Below are 21,479 nucleotides of genomic sequence, written 5' to 3'. Positions count from 1 at the left end.
AGAGGCAGAGCACACACAGGGATATTAGACTGTAATAGCAACCAGATGAACTTGTTGATAGAGTACTAAACAAGTCTAAATAGCCTAACACCTGGCTCGTTCTGACAAAGGCATTATCTGACGCCACCAGTTTACCAACTTGAGAGTTTAACAAAATGATACTCAGTGTTATTTGCTCTTCTCTTTCTCCTTGGAGCTATCTTAAAGTGCCATATGTTTTCTTTATAAAGTCTGGAGCCTGTTGACAGTAATTCAGATGAGGAAGGTTGTGTGCTGAGGTGAGTGCAGCAGAGTAATCAGTAAATGCATGGACAATGTAGTCACCCGCACTTCTTATACATTCACTGTGGTAGGCAGCTGTCTGCTCTTATCCTCTCGCTTTGTCAGGTTGAAAGAAGTAAAGCTGAAGGGGAAGAAACAGGGATCCAGAGCTGGTGGAGGGGAAGTAGAGGCAATTCTGTTGTTTGGTTCTGTTAACTATGAAGCTCTCCTCTTTTATTTGATCTCCCTGTTCCTTCAGAAAACTCCTCAGTCACTCTGCAAGGGGTTTTAACAGCAGCAGTATGTGTGTCTTAACATCAGATGAGAGGTCTTAGCCCAGGTAATCGAATTTGGGATCATGTGATTGGACAGGACAAGGGGAACAGGATGAAGAGCCATTTATCCACTTGACCTGCCTCACATACACTCAAGAGAACAGATACATACAAAAACAGTCTCCATTTTTAGAATACTTTGCCAGGTCACTGCTGGTCTAAAAAAAACAACATGGCTACTTCATGTGCTGTTCGCCCATCTGGCCGGCCAGAGCCTCTTCCCCACGGTCCTGTTTTACATGAAACATACTGTTGCTTCAAAGCTGCGTTACTGCCTGTTTAGCCATAATGTGCCATTATGCATGGCATCCAAGAGCATGCTGGAGCACAAAAAGAACCACATGTGGAGCACTCCAAGTGCCCAAAGCTATATATTACACATGTTACATACTGCACATGTTACACACTGTGTGTAGGAGACTCTACTTTACATAGCTCCAGCTGGACAGGAGGAAAGATGGTTAAATACATGTAGTTGATTCAAAAAGCATGAGATTATTCATTTCCCTTCTCCTATGGTAACAAGCCCCCGCTCCACAGTGTAAGCATACATGTATACATGTGCACACACACTTCGATAACAAGTCCTACCTAATCTGCTGATTGCATGTTATTTAATACTGTAATGTGTGGAGGTATTTTGAAAATTGCTGGTGAGAAAAGTGAGAGAGGGGAGAGGAAGAGATCCAACATGAAAACAAATTCGTAAAGATTTTTTTTTCCTTCCCTTCCTTATTGAAGTGGAGACGTTTCAGTCAAGCTTGTTTGTAAAAAAGTTTGAAGTGAAATGGATTTCTGCGAATGAGAAAACAACATCAGGGCTAAGCAACTATTTGAAGGTGCTGTCAAAGGCTTTCTCTGTCTTTACCCTCCTCCTTTCATCTTTCTCTCATCCCTCGCTCCTCCTCCTCCCTTCCTATTCTCATTAGTGATGGTTGTGAGAGAGTGGAGAACAAAGCCCAGACCCTGCCAATCGATCACCGAGCTGCACTATCAATCGACTGGTGGAGCACAGGTCTCCTCCATCTGCCCAACGATTGGCAGGTCAAAGATTGATGAAGAAGGAAGACGGTTGTGTGTCTGTGTGTGTTTGTGTGTTAATGCAACAGACTATGTCTTTGTTTTAGATAAATTACAGAAGATTAAATCTCATCGTGTTTGTCAGCTACATATTTTAATTTGTACTCGGCTCAAAAATAAATTAAAATTGTACCGAAAGTATGTGTGTGTGTGTGTGTGTGTGTGTGTGTGTGTGTGTGTGTGTGTGTGTGTGTGTGTGTGTGTGTGTGTGTGTGTGTGCGTGTGCGTGTGCGTGTGCGTGTGCGTGTGTGTGTGTGAGGGACAAAGCCCCCAGACACTGACAGATATTTGTTTTGGTGGATACTCTTTACCCTGGCACTATGTTTCTGCCCTGGCAGCAGTAAACACTCACACACACACACACACACACACACGCACGCAAGCAAGCAGAATTAAATCATACACTGGCATGGAGTCACACTTTACCCTGGCACAGTGTCATTGCCTTTCAGTGCTGTGACTCATGCCAACGCTCTAATGGATGAATCCTGCAGCAGTCTGAACAAGCATGGGTGTGTGCAAGATTTGTGTGCATGCATGTGTGTGTCACCCCTTGTGTATGTGTGTATATTTTCAAGGTGTTGTGTAAACATTGGAATTATGTGTCACAGCTGGCCAGATGACTTGCCCCGGTTTCATCTCGAATTTCTGTGCGTCTCTGTGGGAGGACGATGCTGCCACATTTGCATGAGAAAGGTTGTCAGACTAACACCTTTTCTTGTTTCTCTCCCTCCCTTCCTCCTTCCCCACCTCCCTCATTCTCTCTATCTTCCTCCTGTGTCCACAGCTCTGATAGCCATAGGCCAGTACAGCAGTACCATAGAGACTGTGGATGCCGGCTGGTGTAAGGATATCACAGACCAGGGAGCCACACAGATCGCTCAGAGCAGCAAATCCCTTCGCTACCTGGGCCTCATGAGATGTGACAAGGTAACACGGCTCAGCCCATAATGACTACTGTTGTCTGGGTTCCTGTCAGTATGTATCGTATGTGTGGCTTTCTCTCACAAGATGTTTCTGGAGATGTTTTCAGATGTAGCAGATCAAATCTTTTTTGTGATATGTACTGCAAAACATTTAAAGGGGAATGTGCAGTATGATTATTTGGTCTACAGGAAAAAAAAAACAATTCTTGCAATAATTCTGATTATAAAATATTTGTTTACGCCCTTTTTAAAACAAATATTTTCTGTTTGACATACACACACCATTTGATATACACACGTAAACACAGAGACAAGCACACTAACATGAACCCTAAAAAGTTCCAGGTTAGGGCAACTGGCCAATTAAAAGATATCCAGAGGAGAGCATGTGGAGTAGCTAAGCCTCTGCTGCCTGTGCCCAGTGTGTCTACGTGATGCATGTCTGAGTCAGCTGGTTGGGTGATAACAGAAGTAAAGTGACATAATGACCCCTCGTAAAACTACTTTGAGATGCCCCTGGGTCTGAGGGACGATCTTTCCAAAGTCACCCTTAAACTCTCATCTGGCCTCTTACCCGTCCAATCACGAACCTGATGGAAGCACATTTAGTTGTACTGCCATGGTAACAACCACACCCACCTCTCCAATTGGTTCAGGGGAGCTCCTGCCACACAGATGCATCCACTTAGTGCGGGATCATTCAGTCTGACATGAGTGGGATGAGAGGCAGACAAGGAAGGGGAAAGTGAACAGCTGTCTTAACCTAGAAACTTTAACCTGCACTGATATTGTACAGCCCGGTGTCTTATACTGTAGCCTGGTACACAACGCGGGCTGTAATCCCAATGCTGGTGCGCCTCCATATGGTGAGTGTAACAGTATGTTTTAATGAGCCTTTCGTTTTCAGGTTGAGGCTAAATTTTACATTTGGGTTTTGAGCTGAACACATTTAAAAGCCCCTGCTGTGCAGTAAAAAGTCCAAGTAGAAGTTGGCAGCGGAGAAAAAGGAGGGAGGAGGGATTTTGACTTATAGTCAAGGCCTTTCACCAGGTTGGGAACTCATCATTTTTATTTCTTCATTATAAAATCAGTGATATCTGTGTGTCACGGCCTCCAGTTTGACCCTATGGATTTCTCTGAAAAAAAAACGCCTACCCGGAGATCGTTAATTGCGTCAAGAACACCGGTGTATCATATTTATGTATTTATACTGTAATGAAATTAAAACATATGAGGGTCTGACAGTGACCCCATATGTGAGGTCTCAGTGATGAAGCAGTGTACTCAGTTCAGATTATTGCAGACATGAATGTGTATCCATCATATTTATCTAGGAGTAATAAAGAGTAACTGCATTACATAGCAGGTGATCACTAAGATTCCATTTTCATTCAGTTCCCTCCTGCCTTGCCGACTCAGTGACCCAACAATCGATATTACAGCCATGCTAATAAAAATCTGTTCAGGAATGACCCACATCTTTACTGGAATCACAATTTTTCTTAGTTTCTCTCCGCCGTATGCTTTCATACCCCACCCATTCCCCTGCCCGCATTTTCCTTGCCATCTCTCTCTTCAGATGTGATACTCATAATTTGCCCCAGAGGATGGAAAGATAAATAATTACTCTCCCTCTGCTAGAAGGGGGGATTTTGGGATGACACAGCTAAATAAAGCAGTAATTGGTGCTATTAGAGTTGTAATGGGGGGTGAATGGAGCAGAGAGAAGAGTTTGACAGTTTCCAAAGTCAGGTACATTACCAACTCTGAACCACAGAATTAATTCACTGCATGCTTGCCCCCCTCACCCATTTCCCTGTCTTCTCTCTTTCGTGTCCTAAAATTGCGTTTAGCATTGCAAATAAGCCTGGAGTATTGGTGCGGATTGGTCAGGCCTGATGTGGGAGAGAGATCAGCCCACGGCATCTACTTCCTTTGTTGTTGTTGGTGTTGTTGTTGTTTTCCATTATGTTAGACAAGAAAGGGAGTTACAGTAGATATGGTCAGGTTTCAGTACGAGAGAGAGAGAGAGAGAGAGAAGGGTCGTGGTTATCTGAAGTTCGCTCAGAGGGAAACAAATAAACAGAAATAGGTCGTTATTGCCACGGTCACAGTGAAAATGAGAGCTCCACAGCGAGTTAAAGAGGTAAAAAGGTGAGAGCGAGAGACAGACCAGGGGAATTGTGGTTATCTTCGTGTCAGCCCAGGGGCAGCAGTGACCATGTTCCGCCTTCTTCTCCCCTCCTACTCTCATCTCTCTTCTCCTCTGCACCCCCCCCCCCCCGCTGCTCTCCTCTCCACATCCTTCAGTCGCCTCTGTTTTCCCATTTCATTCAAATTTTTCTGTATTTTTGGGGATGGCGGCCAAATAAAGCAGTAATTGGTTCTGTTGGTGCATTTACTGTAGCTGACACTCCTCTCAAACACACCTCGCACTGAGGGGCTTTATCAAGGTCACTTTGACAGGGTCATTACTGGCTGTTGTCTGAGTTGAGCCGGTGACTCCTCTGATGTAGAACTGGCGCTTCAAGCCCGTGGCCACACTGCTGCTTCGCTTCTTCACTTTGCTTGAAGGAGTCAAATACCTTTGAAATTCTTACGTTAAAAAAAAAAAAAAGAATAGCACATTGCATTTTGTCAAAAAACTATAGCTTCACATTAATTTTTGGTTTGACCGCCGCTCGATGAAAAAACATTGTAGGTTTCACGGCAGTTGTAATATGTGTTGCATGCCATGTCTCTTAAATTAATCAAATCAATACTTTGAAGTACTTTGCAAAATTGTTTTCAGTTGTTTATAGGCAGTGCATTCAATTTGGTCATGATTTTTTTCTGCTTTGCATGTGACATTTCAGGCTCTGGGCAATATTGTATCATGCTTTATTTGTGTATCACAGCAGTAAAATCTGGAGGCATGTCCAATTCAATCTTAGGGCAAACTAATCTCATCTCTGCACTTAATGCAGTTCTGGGAAAAAACGCAGAAGCTTGGGGACAACTCTCAATTCCACCATGTTCGTTGATAATGAAAGTCTTGTGCAAATTACTTAAGTTTAGATTTCTCTCAGTCACACAGCGTCTCTTCTTTATGTTGACAAATCCATTTGAATTTTTTCCCTCATGCCTCATATTTAATTCTCCATTGTTTAAAAATAAGATGTGAGGCGTTGCTTTGCTTTCTCCATCTTTTTTCTTTCTGTACCCTGGCGTTGACAACATGAACGACCAGCATGTACCGTAAGGTCAGCAGTACTTCTTCAATTAAGTACATATTTCCTCTTCGTAGGTTGTTCAAGAACTGTTTTGATGGTTAAATTCTATAATAAAACATGATGGAAGAACATGAGTGGATTCCAGGCAAAACTACTTCACTTAAGAATGTGTCCTCTATTAGATTTGAAAAGTATACTCATATGATTGAGTTTGATAGATTTTAATTGGTCGAACACACTTAGCTTGACTCTTCACAATCTCAGTTTGTTTAGTTCAGCCGCAGGATCTACACACTTGAGTAACCATCTCAATATTTACACATCAACAAACCACCATCTAAGCCAGCATACTGCTGCTAAGGGGGTCATTGATAATGGCCCCAACCTGAAATAATTTTGCTCTGCGTACCAGCCATGAATGTTTGCGTTGCGAAAATAAATTGTTATATATTCTTCCAACAAGCGGTTTGCTTTGGCAGATAGTTATTCCTTGTGAGAGCTATGTTGACAGTGTTTTGGACATATTACAAATATCCCAAAGTTAATATTTCCCTTACAAGGACTTTGCTTGGTTTCTGCTCAGGATGTATATGTTGCAGGAATTTAGAACAAATAACTGACATAGGTAAGCTAAAACTAGCTAAGATCAGAAGTGACAGTAACACAGTTACACAACTGACCTGTTCAGCCATCATCATTAGGGCTAGCCTAAGCCTGTCTGTCTCACAGATGTTCAGGTAACTTCTACAGTATACATTCGGCTATTTAAAATAAATACAGTTCCAGTCTCTCCTTATTTCTTCCTCTCTCCCTCCCTCACTTTTTTCCTTCTCCCCCCTCAAAGCTTTCTCCCACACGAACTGATGCGGAGTTAGGTTTCCGTGTGGGTCCTGTCAGTCTTCGACAAATACAGCCTTGTGATAACCTTGACACACAGTGCGGACAACCCAGTCAGCTCTCTGCCTCGGCAGCGCAGCCTTGCCTGTGTAAATTTGTTTGGAATTGTCAAAACGCTGGGAATTTTAATGTAACAGCTTCCCTGAATGTCACAGGACTTAGAAAGTGTAGAATTCATCTAAGGACTGTTAACAGGATCCAGCTGGCTCTCCTCATGTGGAGCAGTGTGAAGGATCGATTTCCTCCGTCACAGTTTATACAAACGTGCTTCCGTACTGTATACATTTTACTGCCAGAGAACCTGAATTGTGTGTCCACTGCCATTTGGACTGATACGAAGAATTTAAGGGTTTTTTTTCTCTCTCTTTTTTTTTTTTTAATCAGTACAAACACAGACCTAGTACATCACAAATCTGTGTGAAGTCCCAATATTTTCTTATTCAAAGTCTCATTTCAGTAGCTGAGCCATTGAGGCTCTTAATAGTATGGAATGTGTGCGTTTGCCACACTGACTTTTTTTCTTTCCTCTCCTCTTCCCTACATGTCTGTCTGAAGGATTTCCATTGTGTCTCACTGTGTTTACACTTGCTGAAATGCAACGTGTCTTTGTGTGACAGTGTGTGTTCTGCGATAGGAATTTATGTTATTTGCTGTTAACACAGTTCATAATGGAGCATTGAAATCAGAACCCCTCCAGGCCCAGAGCAAATGGCGTGCTCCGCCTGCCTCAAATGATTACACCCCTCTGCCCTCAGGGCCAAGCGACCCTGTTCTGACGAGGGGAAAGAATGCGATTGATCCAGACTCACCCCAAAATAATCAAATCAATTCATTTTGTCCTCTTTCAGCTATAACTCTGTGCCAGTCTTTTGAAGTATTCAGCTGAAAGACTCAAGGAAAAAGTGCATTAATCTTCTGAAAAACGGATCCTTTTTGCTCGGCAGTGCCGCATATGTCAGTGTGTGTGTCGCAGAAATGCCCAGCTCCCTGCTGAGTTTACTGTTAAATGTTTGATCTTCTCTGTGGGGGGAATCCAACTTTATACACTTCCACCAACACAATGCAACATTATGTATTAATCTAGGCGATGCTTTCTAGTGGCGAAAGTCAGTCCAATGGCGTCATCTGTAATTTTCAACTAAAATCATGGCGATGTCATAACAACGTTCAGCTCGTTGGAATGGGCTCACACACACACACACACACACACACACACACACACAGATGCAGAAACACAAGCACACATAAACATGCCAAACTCACAAAACTCACCAAATGCTGCTACTGTAACATTTGTGGCTTTTTTGTTTTGGGCAAACCTCAAAAAGTAGGACAAGTGTCCAGTTACAGGGTCGAGGATCGAGCAGTTAGCTTTATTGATTCGTGCAGAAAGCCACTGTACTGCCTGGCACTACACAGTGTAACTCATTGTGCTCCTTATCTTGACCCTGCTTTCATATTTCTCCTATATGTGTTAAGTTGCTGTTTTCTATAATGTGCCCTCCTGGCCTCTGCTGATGTATAACTCTGGGGATCTTAATCTTTTTCAGCTTCAGTGGAATGTTTTCTTTAGAGATGTTCTCACAGCTTTCTCATATGTTCCTCTTTTCCTCTCATCCGCTTTCTTCCCCCGTCCGTCTTCTCTCTCTCTCTGTCCTAGTCTCCTTTACCCCCATCTTCTCCACCCCCCCTTCTCTTCTCTTTCCCTCTCATCTACCTTCTTTTTTTCCTGCTTCTTTTCCACTACTTCATTAGAGTGAAAACAAATGGGCAGTCCAGGTTGTGAAACAGAGAGGGAAGCAAACTCACGCAGTCAGCACGAAGCCGGACTAGGAAAATAATGACACTGACTGCTACTGGCCCCTTCAGGGACAACTGGTGGAGACAGCAAGAGTCATCATAGTAATGGAGGAGATGAGGGAGGAAAATGGAAAGTAAAACGAGGGTTGGCCTTGAGGACAAAAAAAAATAATGAAAAAAATGATTTAACGAATGACAGAAACCAGGAAAAAATAAAACTAAAATTAGATAAAAATGAAACAATAGAGTCAAAGCTGGCTATTCTCTTCACAAATGGCCCCCAAAAAAGTGTTTTGTGTAAGCAGTTTTGAGGTGTGCTCCCATTACCTGTAGTGAGGTGGAGCACCATTTGGGGAACAGGTATGAGCAGTGCTGCACCCCCAGATAGAGCAACCAGACAGACCTTGTTAAAAGAACAGACATACCAATCAATATGGCCGTTCCACTGGTACATCCAGCTGCTGGGGACTATACACAGACAGGCACGGCACGGCAATTTGCAGACATAAACAAGGACCTAATTGTTCAGGGCCTGGAGGTTTGGAGTGAGGAAAACAAAGATGAAGTATGGTGAAGAGTTAGGAGGCATTTTAGCTCTCGTTTAGGAAATGAGAGTTTGGGAGTTCAGCAAAACTTTCTTTGATGAGTGTTGTTACTGTGAACAGCATGGGTCCTTAGTTTAAAGGCTGCTAAAGTGAAGGGGAATTAGGAGAAAGATACCGCGTGCGCGCCATCAAGTGTAAGATAGGCAGGTTCTCTGGCTCCTATTTTCGAGGCTTTGGTCAGACTTGAATGTTCAAAGTCAAGAAAGCAGTTTGAAAGAGTCATTTGCCATTTGTGATTTTCAGTGTAATCTTGGAGTCTCATCCCGCGAAGAAGAGCTGTATTGATTGGCGGTCTTAACTGAAGCCGCCTCCTGATCATCCCTTCATCTTGTTTCTAAAGGGCAGGAGCAAGGGACAGTGAAGGAGAGAGGGTGAAATAAAGTGAGACACCGACAGAGTTCACTGAGTATCTGAAGGGAATCTCAGAATTGCCCTTCAACAAAAAAATCTACCAGATACACACATGTAAACCTGACCTCAGCTGTCTCTCATACACACTCATACAATTTTTTTTTTTTTTGCCTTCTCTCCACCCTGCCGCCCTGTCCTCACTTCATTTTTACCCCTCTTCTCCTCTTTTTGTTTCTCAGTGTCTCCCTCCCTTACCCTCCTCGAAGCAAGGACAGCCAAGGTTGTTTGAATTTTGGATGCTGCTCACATCTTTTGTTCATTCAATTAGTTCATTCAAGTTGCCCCCCCACCCCCGTCTTGTCTTTCAGTCCTCCCCCCCCTGTTTCTCCCCCTCCTCCTCCTCTTCCTCCCTCATCCAGCACTGTTTACTCATCACAACGGAGGTCAACATAATCTCATGGAGTCATGGGCAGACAGTAGACAAGACTCAGTGTGGCCTGTGTACTCAGGCTTGCCAATCCTGATATGTTTTTGGGCCATAACTAATGTTTGGCTCAATATGCTTTTTCTGTCTCCCGGACGTTGAGAGAGACAGCAGGTGGTCACAACCCAATTTTTAGCCTGCAGGCGCAGTGTCTGACTGTGTTGGTGATGAATTAGCTATTTAATGCTAATGACAATGTAGCTCCCCTCACTGAATGCTACGTCTGTACAAATTTAACACATCCAGACGAGCTTGGGAAATTTCTTTTTTTCTTGGGGGGGGTCGATTAAGCCTCTGATTGATGTCCAGCTTGATAATTGATTGGAAACAGGAGTAGCCAGTGGATGTGAAAGCTTTGAAAAAGTTTTACTGTGTGTGTAGCCAGAAATAATGTTCCTATGACGTGTGGCTGCTCAGTTAACAGTTGAGAAAAAGAAAAATTTTACCCCGGAAAAAAAGGTACAGATTTATCAGGCTGGCAAGATTTGTGCTTGTATTCACAGTGAATAGAACAAAAAGCAGAAATCGGTGAACACACTGACCTTTTAAATCCTGAAGAGCTTGACTTTAATGGCAGTACTCTCATTTGGTTATTCAGAATTAACCCGGAATTCAGAATAATCACTCTACAGTAGGTGGTATCCACATGTCAGGCTTACTGCCTTGTTTGTAACTTTAACCAGTCACACAAATCTAATCCATTCTCTCCTCGCTCTAAAGAGTCACTATGAATTTTGTATCACTGTGTTCTTCGAGAGGACAGGGTCAAGTCGTCCTTGTTCTTTATTTATTCTGAAGAACTTGGGAGTCATGGGAGGCAGAGAAATTAAACACAGTGGCTCTGTTGTGATTATCTTTAAGAAATTCTGCTTGTGTCTGACCTCCAGTAAGCTGCTCTGGAATTTGTTCCTACAGTTTCTAGTGGTGTGTGTGCGTGCATGTGTGTGTGTGCGTGCATGTGCGTGGGTGCGTGCACCCACCTTACTACATTATGCTATTTGCTATTTGAAGACAAAGGAGTGGTCTTAGTCTGCAGAGGATTCAACAGGCCTGTTATTATTTTATGACCCTAACTAGTCCCTGTGGTAAGAAGATGAGATCACCCTCATTGTCTGTACCTCTGATTCTCTCTTTGTGTGTCCCTCTATCACCACATCTGTCTCTTCCTGTCTCCTGCGCTCCTTCTGTTTTGTCTTGTTTTAATGTTTCATCAACTTAAAAATTGTAAAATTGTGGCAATTTGGCAGCAATACAATGATATCAAATTATATCTCTCTTAAAACAGTTTTTCTATCTTGTTGTCAGTTACATCCAGTAACTTGGGTGGAGGCCATTTTATGTCAGACGTTTTGGTCCCAATCTGAAATGCAAACACTGAAACCACCTGAACCAAACTTACATAAATTAACGTATAAAAGAGGAAGAAAAGAGAGACCTGGTCAGAAAGGGACTCTACAGTCAGACCTGGTCCAAAATACACACATGGTTTAATTAGACCCAATCCAAAATGCAGTCGGCCTGAACAAACCACTTCACAGTTCACTCTCTGTCTTACCTCAAAAACCACATTTTTTCCAGCCGTGCTTATGGTGAACCGGCTGATCAAAGCTAACGGCGAGTTTGCTTTAGATAAACTGACACACAGATACAAGACTCAAGGCTACAGAACCATATCTTACCTGGACCATATTAGGCTGAATATACTGTTATTTGGACCTACACTGAATTGGGTCCCCGGTCTTCATTGCTACTAACCAATTGGACACGTGCCGACCTCTGAACCATCATATCCTTTATTTTATGGGATGATATCTTGTGTATGATGTTCATAGTAATTATATTAATAAATCTATATGATAATATAATATAACTTATTGTATCTTGTTTTTAAGACAAACGTAAGTTGTGGTTGCATTGTTTATTCCAGTTAATTAAAGCATCTTTTCATGCCATGGTTTTACATTTCTAGAAAAATTCATTTAAAGTATTAAGTGCAGAAGAAATAGATGGTTATGAGCATGATTGCTACAAGAACATCAAACCTCATCAAAGCTCTAAGGCTTGTTAGTTCTATGTCACAACACCTCCATTCTTAATTAGCTTTATTTTAGTTCTACATAATAAGATGTAGCTGTGATAGTGTTTTACGTTGTTTTCTTTCCTAAGACTAACAAATAAATTGTGCAAAGCCTCTTGAGTTAGGGAATGTTTTCCTCCAGTCTGCAGAGATAAGAAGGCCGGTGTAGAAAGAGGGATTGGGCTGAGCCTTGTACACATTCCTTTAGTTACCTTTGTCATGCGTGATGGAGTGTGGGGTTTACAAACCTGGCCTCCAGAACCTCTTTCTCTGACCCTGTTCAGTTGAGCCCCCATTCCTCTGTGTGTGTGTGTGTGTGAGTGTGTGTGTGTGTGTGTGTGCTGACACCCGTCTTTTCAGTTCTGCTGCTGTCTGATATTGTGCAGGGATGAGGTTGTGTGAGCGGGACCAGACCTTAGTTGTCGCAAGCGGTGCCTGACCTGGTTTTTAAAAGCACATTCAGAGCCATGCTCTGCAGATTTCTGTGAGGGGCTTTCTGAGACAAAATCAAAATGTTTGAGCTCAGGCTTTCCTCGGTAAAGAGCAGTCCATTCCTTAAGCTTCCAAGCCAATGCATCGATAGTTCATTTAGAAATATTGAATCCTTCAGAATAAGTTTGTGGCAACCTCTTTTCTGTCTCTATACTTTTTTTTATACTCTCCTCTCTTTTTCATCCATTCTTTTTGCCTTCCTTCCTCTCCTTCTTATCAGAGACGGAGAACTATCTTTCATTTGTCCAGTCACTCGTTTAGAAACTTTACAACCATGGCTTTTCCTCTGAGCAGTTTAAAGAAGGCTATAAATCTGGCTTGTTTAAATCCTGACTTGTTTAAGCTGCCTTTTACTAAGACCTGATGCACTGAATTCTTCGGCTGCCTAAACAGGCTTTTTAAACATTTACCCCAAATGTATTTACTGGTTGACTGATACACTTTCTACATGGGAGTAGACAGTGAACGGGGGGTATTTGTCTCTCTTTATCGCCCTGGGACTAGCAATGGCTGCGACATGGCCAAAGAAAATGAGAGAAGGAAGAAGAAAAGAGAAAAGTGCCCGGCAGACCTGTGCTGAATTTAATGAAAACACAGAGGAAATAAAAAGAAATAGTGCTATTTGTCTTGAAAAAAAGAGAAAAAACCCCACTTATAATCATATAAAAAGAACCACTGAACATGTCTTTGTTTTCTGATATCTGCATGTACATTCATTTAAATTCAGTTCTGAAGTTGTTCAATATCAACAGTCAGTTTTATTGCTTTTTTTTCCAGGGTCACTGTTGCTGCGCACATTACAGAACTCAGTGGGTCTTAATATATTCAGAAGGAGCGGAGGCCATATTTTTTTTTTAGTCATCTGTTTCCTAAACTCTCTCCCTCTCTCTTTATTCCATTTCCCTTGCTTGATTGCTAGGAGCACTCAGAGGGTGTTCTCCCCACGCCGGTCTAATATGATATGCATCTTCATGTTTGTGTATCTGATTATCGATTTACGACCCTGCTCTTCTTTTTCCCACTGAAAATGTGAACTGCTGCAGCATTATTCATCTTTACGACGTGTTTTACTGTGCCGCTTACCGGGGGAAGGCCCCGCATTTGTAGTAAATGTATATTTTACGTGGTGATAGAGTGCATTTGCATCAGAGGATTAGCCTTAAAAAGGGGCTCACTGTTAAGAAAGAGAGTACTCCAAGAGAGAGAGCAGAGGTCAGCTCGGGGACTTACCTTCAGCCTTTATGAGTAAAAGTAGAGGAGCAGTTGTCAACACACACACACACACACACACACACACACACACACACAACCCTATAAACTATTCATGTTTACTGTACAGCATGTTCAAATAAAAGGTGCTTTTTGCTGAATGGCATATCAGACATATATCTTTTTGTTTTCTCCTCATCCCTCTCTCGCCCTCTTGTAAACCCTGACAACGGCACATTACCTGTCAGCATGCATTACAACACACTTAGATCTACAGGACAGCATCTTTGAAGTTAAAATGGGGGAAAATATCATAAGTATAGGCCTTGCTCCAGATAGCAGTGGCTGCGCTCCCAGATGCTTCTCAAAGATTAGAATCATCAGTGGGTAGCGATCTGCTCTATCATATGGCTCTTCTACAGACTTGGCAGCAGGTTTTGGAGGCGGGGTTGAGCAGTACAGTACACTGGATCAGGTCTGTATGGGGTAAAAGAAAAGAAGAGAAAAGAGCTCCCTGCCAGAGCCATATATCTAAAGCGCCATTCCAGCCTCCAGAGCCCCCAGTGCTTTCTGATAGCGTTTTTAAGCTTATGTTGCTTAGCAACAAAATATTGTTAAGCACAGTTTTGCCCAGTAACAAAATGTCACTCTAGAAAGAAACAGCTGAATCACTGGTTTGAAGAAATCAGTGGCTCAACTGCTGTAACCAGAGTACTCTCCTCTCTGCCAGCAAGTTACCCACAGCATTTGGTCTGACCTTCATGTCTAACATCAGCTCTGAGCTGCAAATACCAAGCAGGTGTGGTGATGTCATCACATCTCATTCAACATACCACAGAGCCATGCAAAGGGCACGTAGCCTTGTTCTGGAAAGAGAAATGTAGCTGTGAACTCTGGGAACTGACTAGGAGAGGGTTTCTTTCACAGGGAGCTGTTGTTTTTGGGCCTGAGAAGATGTACAGTAACTGTGGTTATCAGGCTAGTGCAGTGCAGTGGAGGGGAGTTAATGGATGCTATGATGTATAAATGCCTCTGTCAACAGGATTTTCTGTTCAAGAACAATACGTTATAAAGATGCCAACCATCTCAAATAAATCTCAAACCAGGTACAAGGAGTTTCTGCGCTGTGTAGTCACCATTTAAAATGTATACAGGCTCGATTTTGATTGATAGTTGAATTATTTTTTTTCTTCAGTCTTGTTTGGCTTTTGCCTCTGTCATAATAACATGTTTGAATTCCAATCACTTAACACCTGTTGTATGTCACAGTAATTACATTTCAACTAAAACAAAAACAAAAACACACAAAGAGATTAATATTATGCAAGTTTTTTTTCTGCACATGCAGTATTGTCAACAAGAGCGGCACAGGTCAGTGCAATAGTTAGTCTTTTCATGATTTCCATCAAAGTGATCGTGTTGCAACTCTAACATTTAGCGATGCCGCAACCAGCAATTAAGAAATGATTCAGCATTTTGATTGGGAGCCATTTTGTGTGTGCAGTGTTTGCTCAGCAAGTGGAGCCGCACTAAATTAGCATTAATGAATGTTATGGCCTCCCATCAGTATGACAGGTCTATTCTTTAGATCTCTTTTAATTGCAATTAAGCCCTGATTAACGAGCTGGGGGATGTTTCATTCTCTTTTCAAGAATATAGCGTAATATGTTATGAAGGCAATCAGGGGTTTGTCATTTTATCTGCTAATGAGGCTCAGCCATATGTCATAACAAACTTAACTCCTCTCTGTAGTAGCAGATTTTGGAGGCCTTTGGTTAAGCTGCTCTTCTGTTCCTGCGTTGGTCCTCTGTGAAGGCAACATGCGGCCATTTTTGCAGGCAAAAACACAGGTCTTTGTCTGGAAAAAAAGGCAGGTGTGGGGTCGTCCCTGTGGCTTAGAGCTTAAGACGCTGGCCATGAAACCCTAACCCTCCTTCACTTCCTGTCATCTCTCCATTACCACATCCTAATAAAGGCCCCCAGAAATTTAAAAAAAGGAAGAAAAACTTGCTGTGAGGGTGATCCAACGTAAAAGCTAATGCTCGCTTTTTGGAGCCGGTTGCTGAATTTGTTGAAAAGGATCCAAGACTTGACAGACCACAGTCAATGAAAAGTTCTCAGATAATGATTCAAGTTAGTAGTGAGGTCAGACACCCGGGTCAAATCCCATAAGAAGTATCACTGAGGCACTGAGAAGCAGCAGACGCAGCCAAACAATGAAAATGCCCCATTGTTGCAGCAACTTGTCAAAATCTCATGTCATAAGTCAAGTTTACATCCAAACTTAATACAAAGTTGAACATCATTTTCAGGAAATCTGCAAAAGAAAATGAAAATGCACATTTCCACCCACTACTGTTATTTAAATATTAATTGTCGGCTCATCATGTGCCGTTAAAGCCTTGCAGAAGTGGATGTTTTTTTCTGCTGCTATTTTTTACCTCTTGAGTGGAAGCTTAAGTCACATGTTTCATGTACGGAGTCTGTTTCCATTGCACTTGTCACTTTCTGTTTTTCCACCTCGACCAAGTGTAAAAACATTGTGATATTAACACTTTTTCTCCATAAATTTCCAGCGTTTCTACTCAAGTTTTTTTTATGCAATTCAATATGCGCATAAAAACCTGTGGGTGGAAACGTACTGTAATTGTGCCCATGAAAAGCGTTCCACAGGTTACTTTCGGCTCAGCCAGTGAATCTCATGAAATCACTTGAATCAGTTGGATCTTCCCAGTACCAGAGGGAATGAGGTGGCTTGTTTGGCAGTTGAAATGCTCACTTTATCTCATAGTAATAATAATAATAATAATAAAAATAATGTGAATTCTTTAAGGCAGTATCCTGAATCACTGTTTTATTAATGCATCTTTACTAACGAATCTTTGATCACAGCACTGAAAGTGTTGCAGGATTTTCCACTCTTTCATTTCCACTCTTACCCGTTGATTTAATGCACCTTTCCAGCGTTTGTGGTGTCAGAATATTAGTTCAAATTTCAAAGCTTTCAACCCTGACTGGAGACAGAACTGATGCAAGACTGTTTTTTGGCACTTATTCTCAGAATTTTCTCTTAGCATCTGATCAGAAAAACAAAAAGCAGCTAAAAATAAGAAAGACTTGACCCTGCGGTATTGATTTTATTTTTATTCTTTCTCTATCAGTGGTATTCAGAAAGTGTCTGTTAAGCCTCTGTGTGTTGGCATTAAGCACCTGAATTTCAGCTTGTTGCTTCTTCCTGGCAATCAAAGTGAATGCTAACAGGCTGTTGTTGCCTTTTAGTCTTATTGGATTCACTAGTGCTGTGCAGAGTTTCCATCTTCCTTATGTGACCCGAGAGGCATCATGGTCTGTTCGCTCAAGCACACTTATTTCACTCGAATTCTGCCTGTTTTATCATGACTCTCTTTTTGTCTGTCTGTCCATTGTTTTTCTCAATTTCTCTACTTGACAATGAACTGCTGATACCCAGCACTTAAAGAAATTGTGCTCAGTGAGGAGAATGAAAGAATTAGACAGAAAATGACAACCGCAACAGATCACAACCTGAGCAAAAGCCAGGTAACTCTTACCATGCAAGACTTTTCTTCCATAAAACGCAGAAACCAAAGGGCTCCCGGGCAGTGAACTCAGGGAAAACTGTGAAATACTTTGTCACTGCTTTGGCAACAACGGATGACTGTGTGCTCAACATGTGTGTGAGTGTTTATACATCATTTCCCCTGGAAAGTGTCACACTCGCGGGTGGGCGGGGGTTGGTTCTGGGTGGGTTGCGGTTAACCCCTCGAGGTCTCCAGGGTTACTCTGCCTCTGCTCTTTGTCAGATTCTCAGGCTTTCTCACCCTTGGCTCTCAGTGATGGTCTGACAGAGTGTTAGACTGGCAAAGAAGTGCTGGTGAGGCCATTAGCTGCTTGTCTTTCTCGTCCTCTGAGAACATGAAGGCCTCATTAGCCCGGTGAGATCAGCTGTCCTCTGCTGCTGAACCCATCGCCATAGTCACAGTTGTGTATGTGTGCATACAGTATGTGCATACACTGTATGCTCTTGAGAAATTGCCTACCCTTCATATTAGTGTAGTACACTGCCATTTTGACAGAACACTAACTGTCCAATCTGTGTTTCTGAGTATCTTAATAAGGCATCATAGGGCGGTGAAGAGCACAGATTTTTAAATGACTTTAAAGTCATTTAAAAATCTGTTGTTATACATATGTATTTATATTCAACCTAAAGCACTATTTCTGTTACATTTATATGATTTTGAGCTGATTTCCTTTTTTTTTTTTTTTTTTTATATATCTACCCAGGACTCCCTGAGGATGTTCTGATACTTAATCAATGATTCTGAAATACAGTGCTTGAATTGTTGACTTACACAAATCATGATATGTTCAGTGTGTCGGACTGATGTAGAGCCAGACTATGGGCCTAATTACCAATAGTATGAATTTTTCACCTACTGGAATGTACTAATATTGCAATTTTAACAACTGCTACAATAGCTACAACAACCAATAACCTCTCACGAGAAGTTCAACCAACCAATCAACCAACTTGCCCAGTATCTTTTAACAGATTGGTTCAAATTTTCTCAAGTCTGTCCTGAATAGTCAGGTGCCCATATCATCATTAAAACAGGTTTTGCTTGCTGTAGTCATTCCTCACTCACTTGTTTCTGAGCTTTCAGCCATTCATATGGTCATCATCAACAGACATCATTTTCTGAATCATCATGGGAGTGTAGATAATTAAACTTCCCACTGTTCTTTTAAGCTTACATCAGTGAGAAGTACTACAAGTTCTCAAAGTAACGGAGAGTTTGAATATCCACAGTTCCATGACTGTGTGATGTGTGTGAACATCCACCAATGTAAAAAAAAAAATTAAGAAGTAATAATAATTTTTCAAGTCATTGTCATCAAGGTGGTCATAATGTTAACATTGTGTGTCTTTGTGTGTGTGTTTTGCAGGTGAACGAGGAGACAGTGGAGAGGCTGGTGGTCCAGTACCCTCACATCGTGTTCAGCACTGTGATGCAGGACTGCAAGAGAACCCTGGAGAGAGCTTATCAAATGGGCTGGAGCCCCAACACATCGAACACTTCATAGCTACTGCTGGACACACACACACACACACACACACACACACACACACACACACACGCAGCTATACAGAGGCTCTTTTTTGTGTACAGACACATACAATATTTGCAGCTCAATCATGTTTGCTTCTCATCCACTGTTCAAACATGCATGTGAACATGTAGCTACACACTCAAAGACTGAGGTCCAGTCCATCAACTGGTTTATTTGAAAATTTCAGTAAAATATGGGCCTCCTGGTGTTTTATAATTATGTGAGACGTTAGACACCTACCAGTCATAGGTTATAGTCCTCATCATCATTGGCTATAAGTCAGATTACATCAAACAATATAGTGTACTTTCTTTGACCAGAGCCTTGAGTGTGTAGTTTGTTTTGGTGCAAAGGAGTGCACTATTAAGTGTTATTTGAGTTCTACTATAAGTGAGTTTTACTCAGTTAATCGAGTATTAAGCCTCTTACATTTTAAGTTCTCTGCATCACCTTGGATAAATGGAGAGGAGGTAAAGATGCATGAGAAGGATGCACTCTGGTCCTGAACACGTGAAAAAGATCCAAACAAAAAAAAAAAGGCATCATTAAGACTGTCAGAGATATTCAGTGATGTTTGGACCAGAGTTATTTTGAATGAAAATAGATTAAGTGAGGTTTGTTGCCCAAATTGGCAAAGGTGTTCCAGAGCACCTCGCCCCTGTCAGTCCACTGAGGTGTTGACTTTCTCCAAACTGAACTCAACTGCTGCAGTGAGATCGCACAAGACAGCAGAAACTTGGATATCTGGAGGCAACATCTGAACACTTCAGCCTGGAAGACAACTGAACTGCCTGGGCTTCAGACCTCACTAAAGGCATTTTGAGAAATCTGTAATGTTGTTTTTTTTTTGGGGGGGGGGGGTTTTCTTCGTTTCTTGGATGTTGAGTACAGTGTTAAAGGCATTTATGGACTCATATAAATTGAGATTGTTGACAAGGCTCCATTTGAAGGACAGAGCTCTTTGCTGTGACTCAATATGCACATTGTCATGGTACGGAAGAAAGATTCAGGCCAGAACCAGTCAAAACCCTGGAAGATTTATGGCGGGAAAACAGCATTGATTATATTCTAAAAGTGCATGTTTACATTGAGAACCTTACCTTATTTTTTCAGCTGGATATAGAGTACATATGATGGGGGAAGCTGAAATGAACATCCGTATGACTTGGGATCAATGCTGCTTTTATTGCCATGCATAGATTTACCGTTGACTGAGCATTACCTTGAGTCATCACAGAATGAATTAAACAGTGCTTGAAAGAAGTTGCCTTTACCCAAAAATCCTGGGTCACATTATCAGAATATTAACCACAACTACCTTGATGATAGGTAAGAGGAAATGTTGCCTTAAGTGGTTAGTAATTGCCATCCAATTAGTAACCTGTAATTGACCCAGAATTAACTAAAGAAATGTTTATCTGCTCTGTGGTTATCAGATACCCTAATCCCATTATTTGATCTGATATATACATATATATACATATATACATATATATATATATATATATACATATATATATATATATGTATATATACTGTGTAGGATTTACTTAGCCTAATATTGATTTTGAGCATATACTTGTAACATTAGCTATGTAGCAATGCAATGAGGGATTTATCTTTCTTAGCGGTGTAGGATGTAAAGAAATGATCTGGTTTGGGCCTATAACCAGGGCCAGTAGATGTTGGTAAGGGAGAGTTGATCTTTTTCATCTATTCTATAGGAACTCATTAGTGTACAGTTAAAAATGCAAATAACCAGGGTATTTTTCTATGGTGTGAACCAGTTCTGGGCTCAGGCTCCACACACTGTCACTCAGATATGAACAATAGCTTACTGAGCTTCGGGTTTGAGTAGAACTGTAAACTTTCTACAGCATATAGAGACAATTAAAAACACATTCATTTTACCCTTGTCAGGATTTGTAGACTTAAACTGATGGAGAGTTTCTCCCTCGGCCTGGTTTTGTTCTGTTTCTGTTCTTTTGTAATCCCCATATGCACTTTCTTCTCTGCTAGATGTTGACACACTTGATTCCTGATTTGTTAAGGCAACCGTAAATGACTGGATTTACATAAAGATGAATAAAACACTACTACTTCAAGCTTTTTTCTCTTTTCCTTTTGTATGTGTGGAATTGAGGCAGGAGAAGAATATTCATAATGACAGTGGAATACTTTTCGGCTTATCTTACATCATGTGTGGACTACTTAAACATTTTTTTTCCAGCAGCTTTTTTTGGACTTTTTATTAAATCACTTACATTTCAACACAAAAGATCATAATGACTATAATGGTTGACATGGTGAAATTTAAATCTAACAGATTGCATCTGTATTCTCAGGTAAAATGCAAATAAGGATACCAGCATGTTTTCCATCAAAAACCAAAGGCCTTGGAATGCGCAAGTATGATATGCCGAGGACTCTGTATTGTTAGAAATAAAGATGTTTTCCACAGATTCCCATGAATTGATAATGTCTTTTCTATTGAACACCATGACACAACAATCAACCTGCATTTCCATGAAGGTACACTTGTGATTTCAAGGTTACAACTGCTGTCACAATCACAGGAGCTTCACATCTGAGACAAAGTGAGGAGACATCAGCTTGA

At 41.4% G+C, this 21,479-nt stretch overlaps 1 protein-coding gene across 1 annotated transcript in view; it reads left to right on the top strand.

Annotated features, from left to right (window-relative positions):
- fbxl17 (F-box and leucine-rich repeat protein 17) overlaps positions 1 to 20,967 on the top strand; it is a 213,061-nt gene extending 192,094 nt beyond the window's left edge. The window contains exons 10-11 of the mRNA XM_056375707.1: positions 2,464 to 2,606; positions 18,698 to 20,967. Coding sequence (XP_056231682.1) covers positions 2,464 to 2,606; positions 18,698 to 18,835 — 281 coding nt within the window. The 3' untranslated portion in view covers positions 18,836 to 20,967. The remainder of the gene's footprint in view (positions 1 to 2,463; positions 2,607 to 18,697) is intronic.
- Positions 20,968 to 21,479: the final 512 nt, after the last annotated feature.

The sequence above is a fragment of the Seriola aureovittata genome, chromosome 5 (assembly GCF_021018895.1).
Source record: "Seriola aureovittata isolate HTS-2021-v1 ecotype China chromosome 5, ASM2101889v1, whole genome shotgun sequence".
In the NCBI taxonomy this organism is placed as follows: Eukaryota; Metazoa; Chordata; class Actinopteri; order Carangiformes; family Carangidae; genus Seriola; species Seriola aureovittata.
Note: the sequence above shows the minus strand (reverse complement) of the source record. Positions and strands in the feature narration are given on the sequence as shown.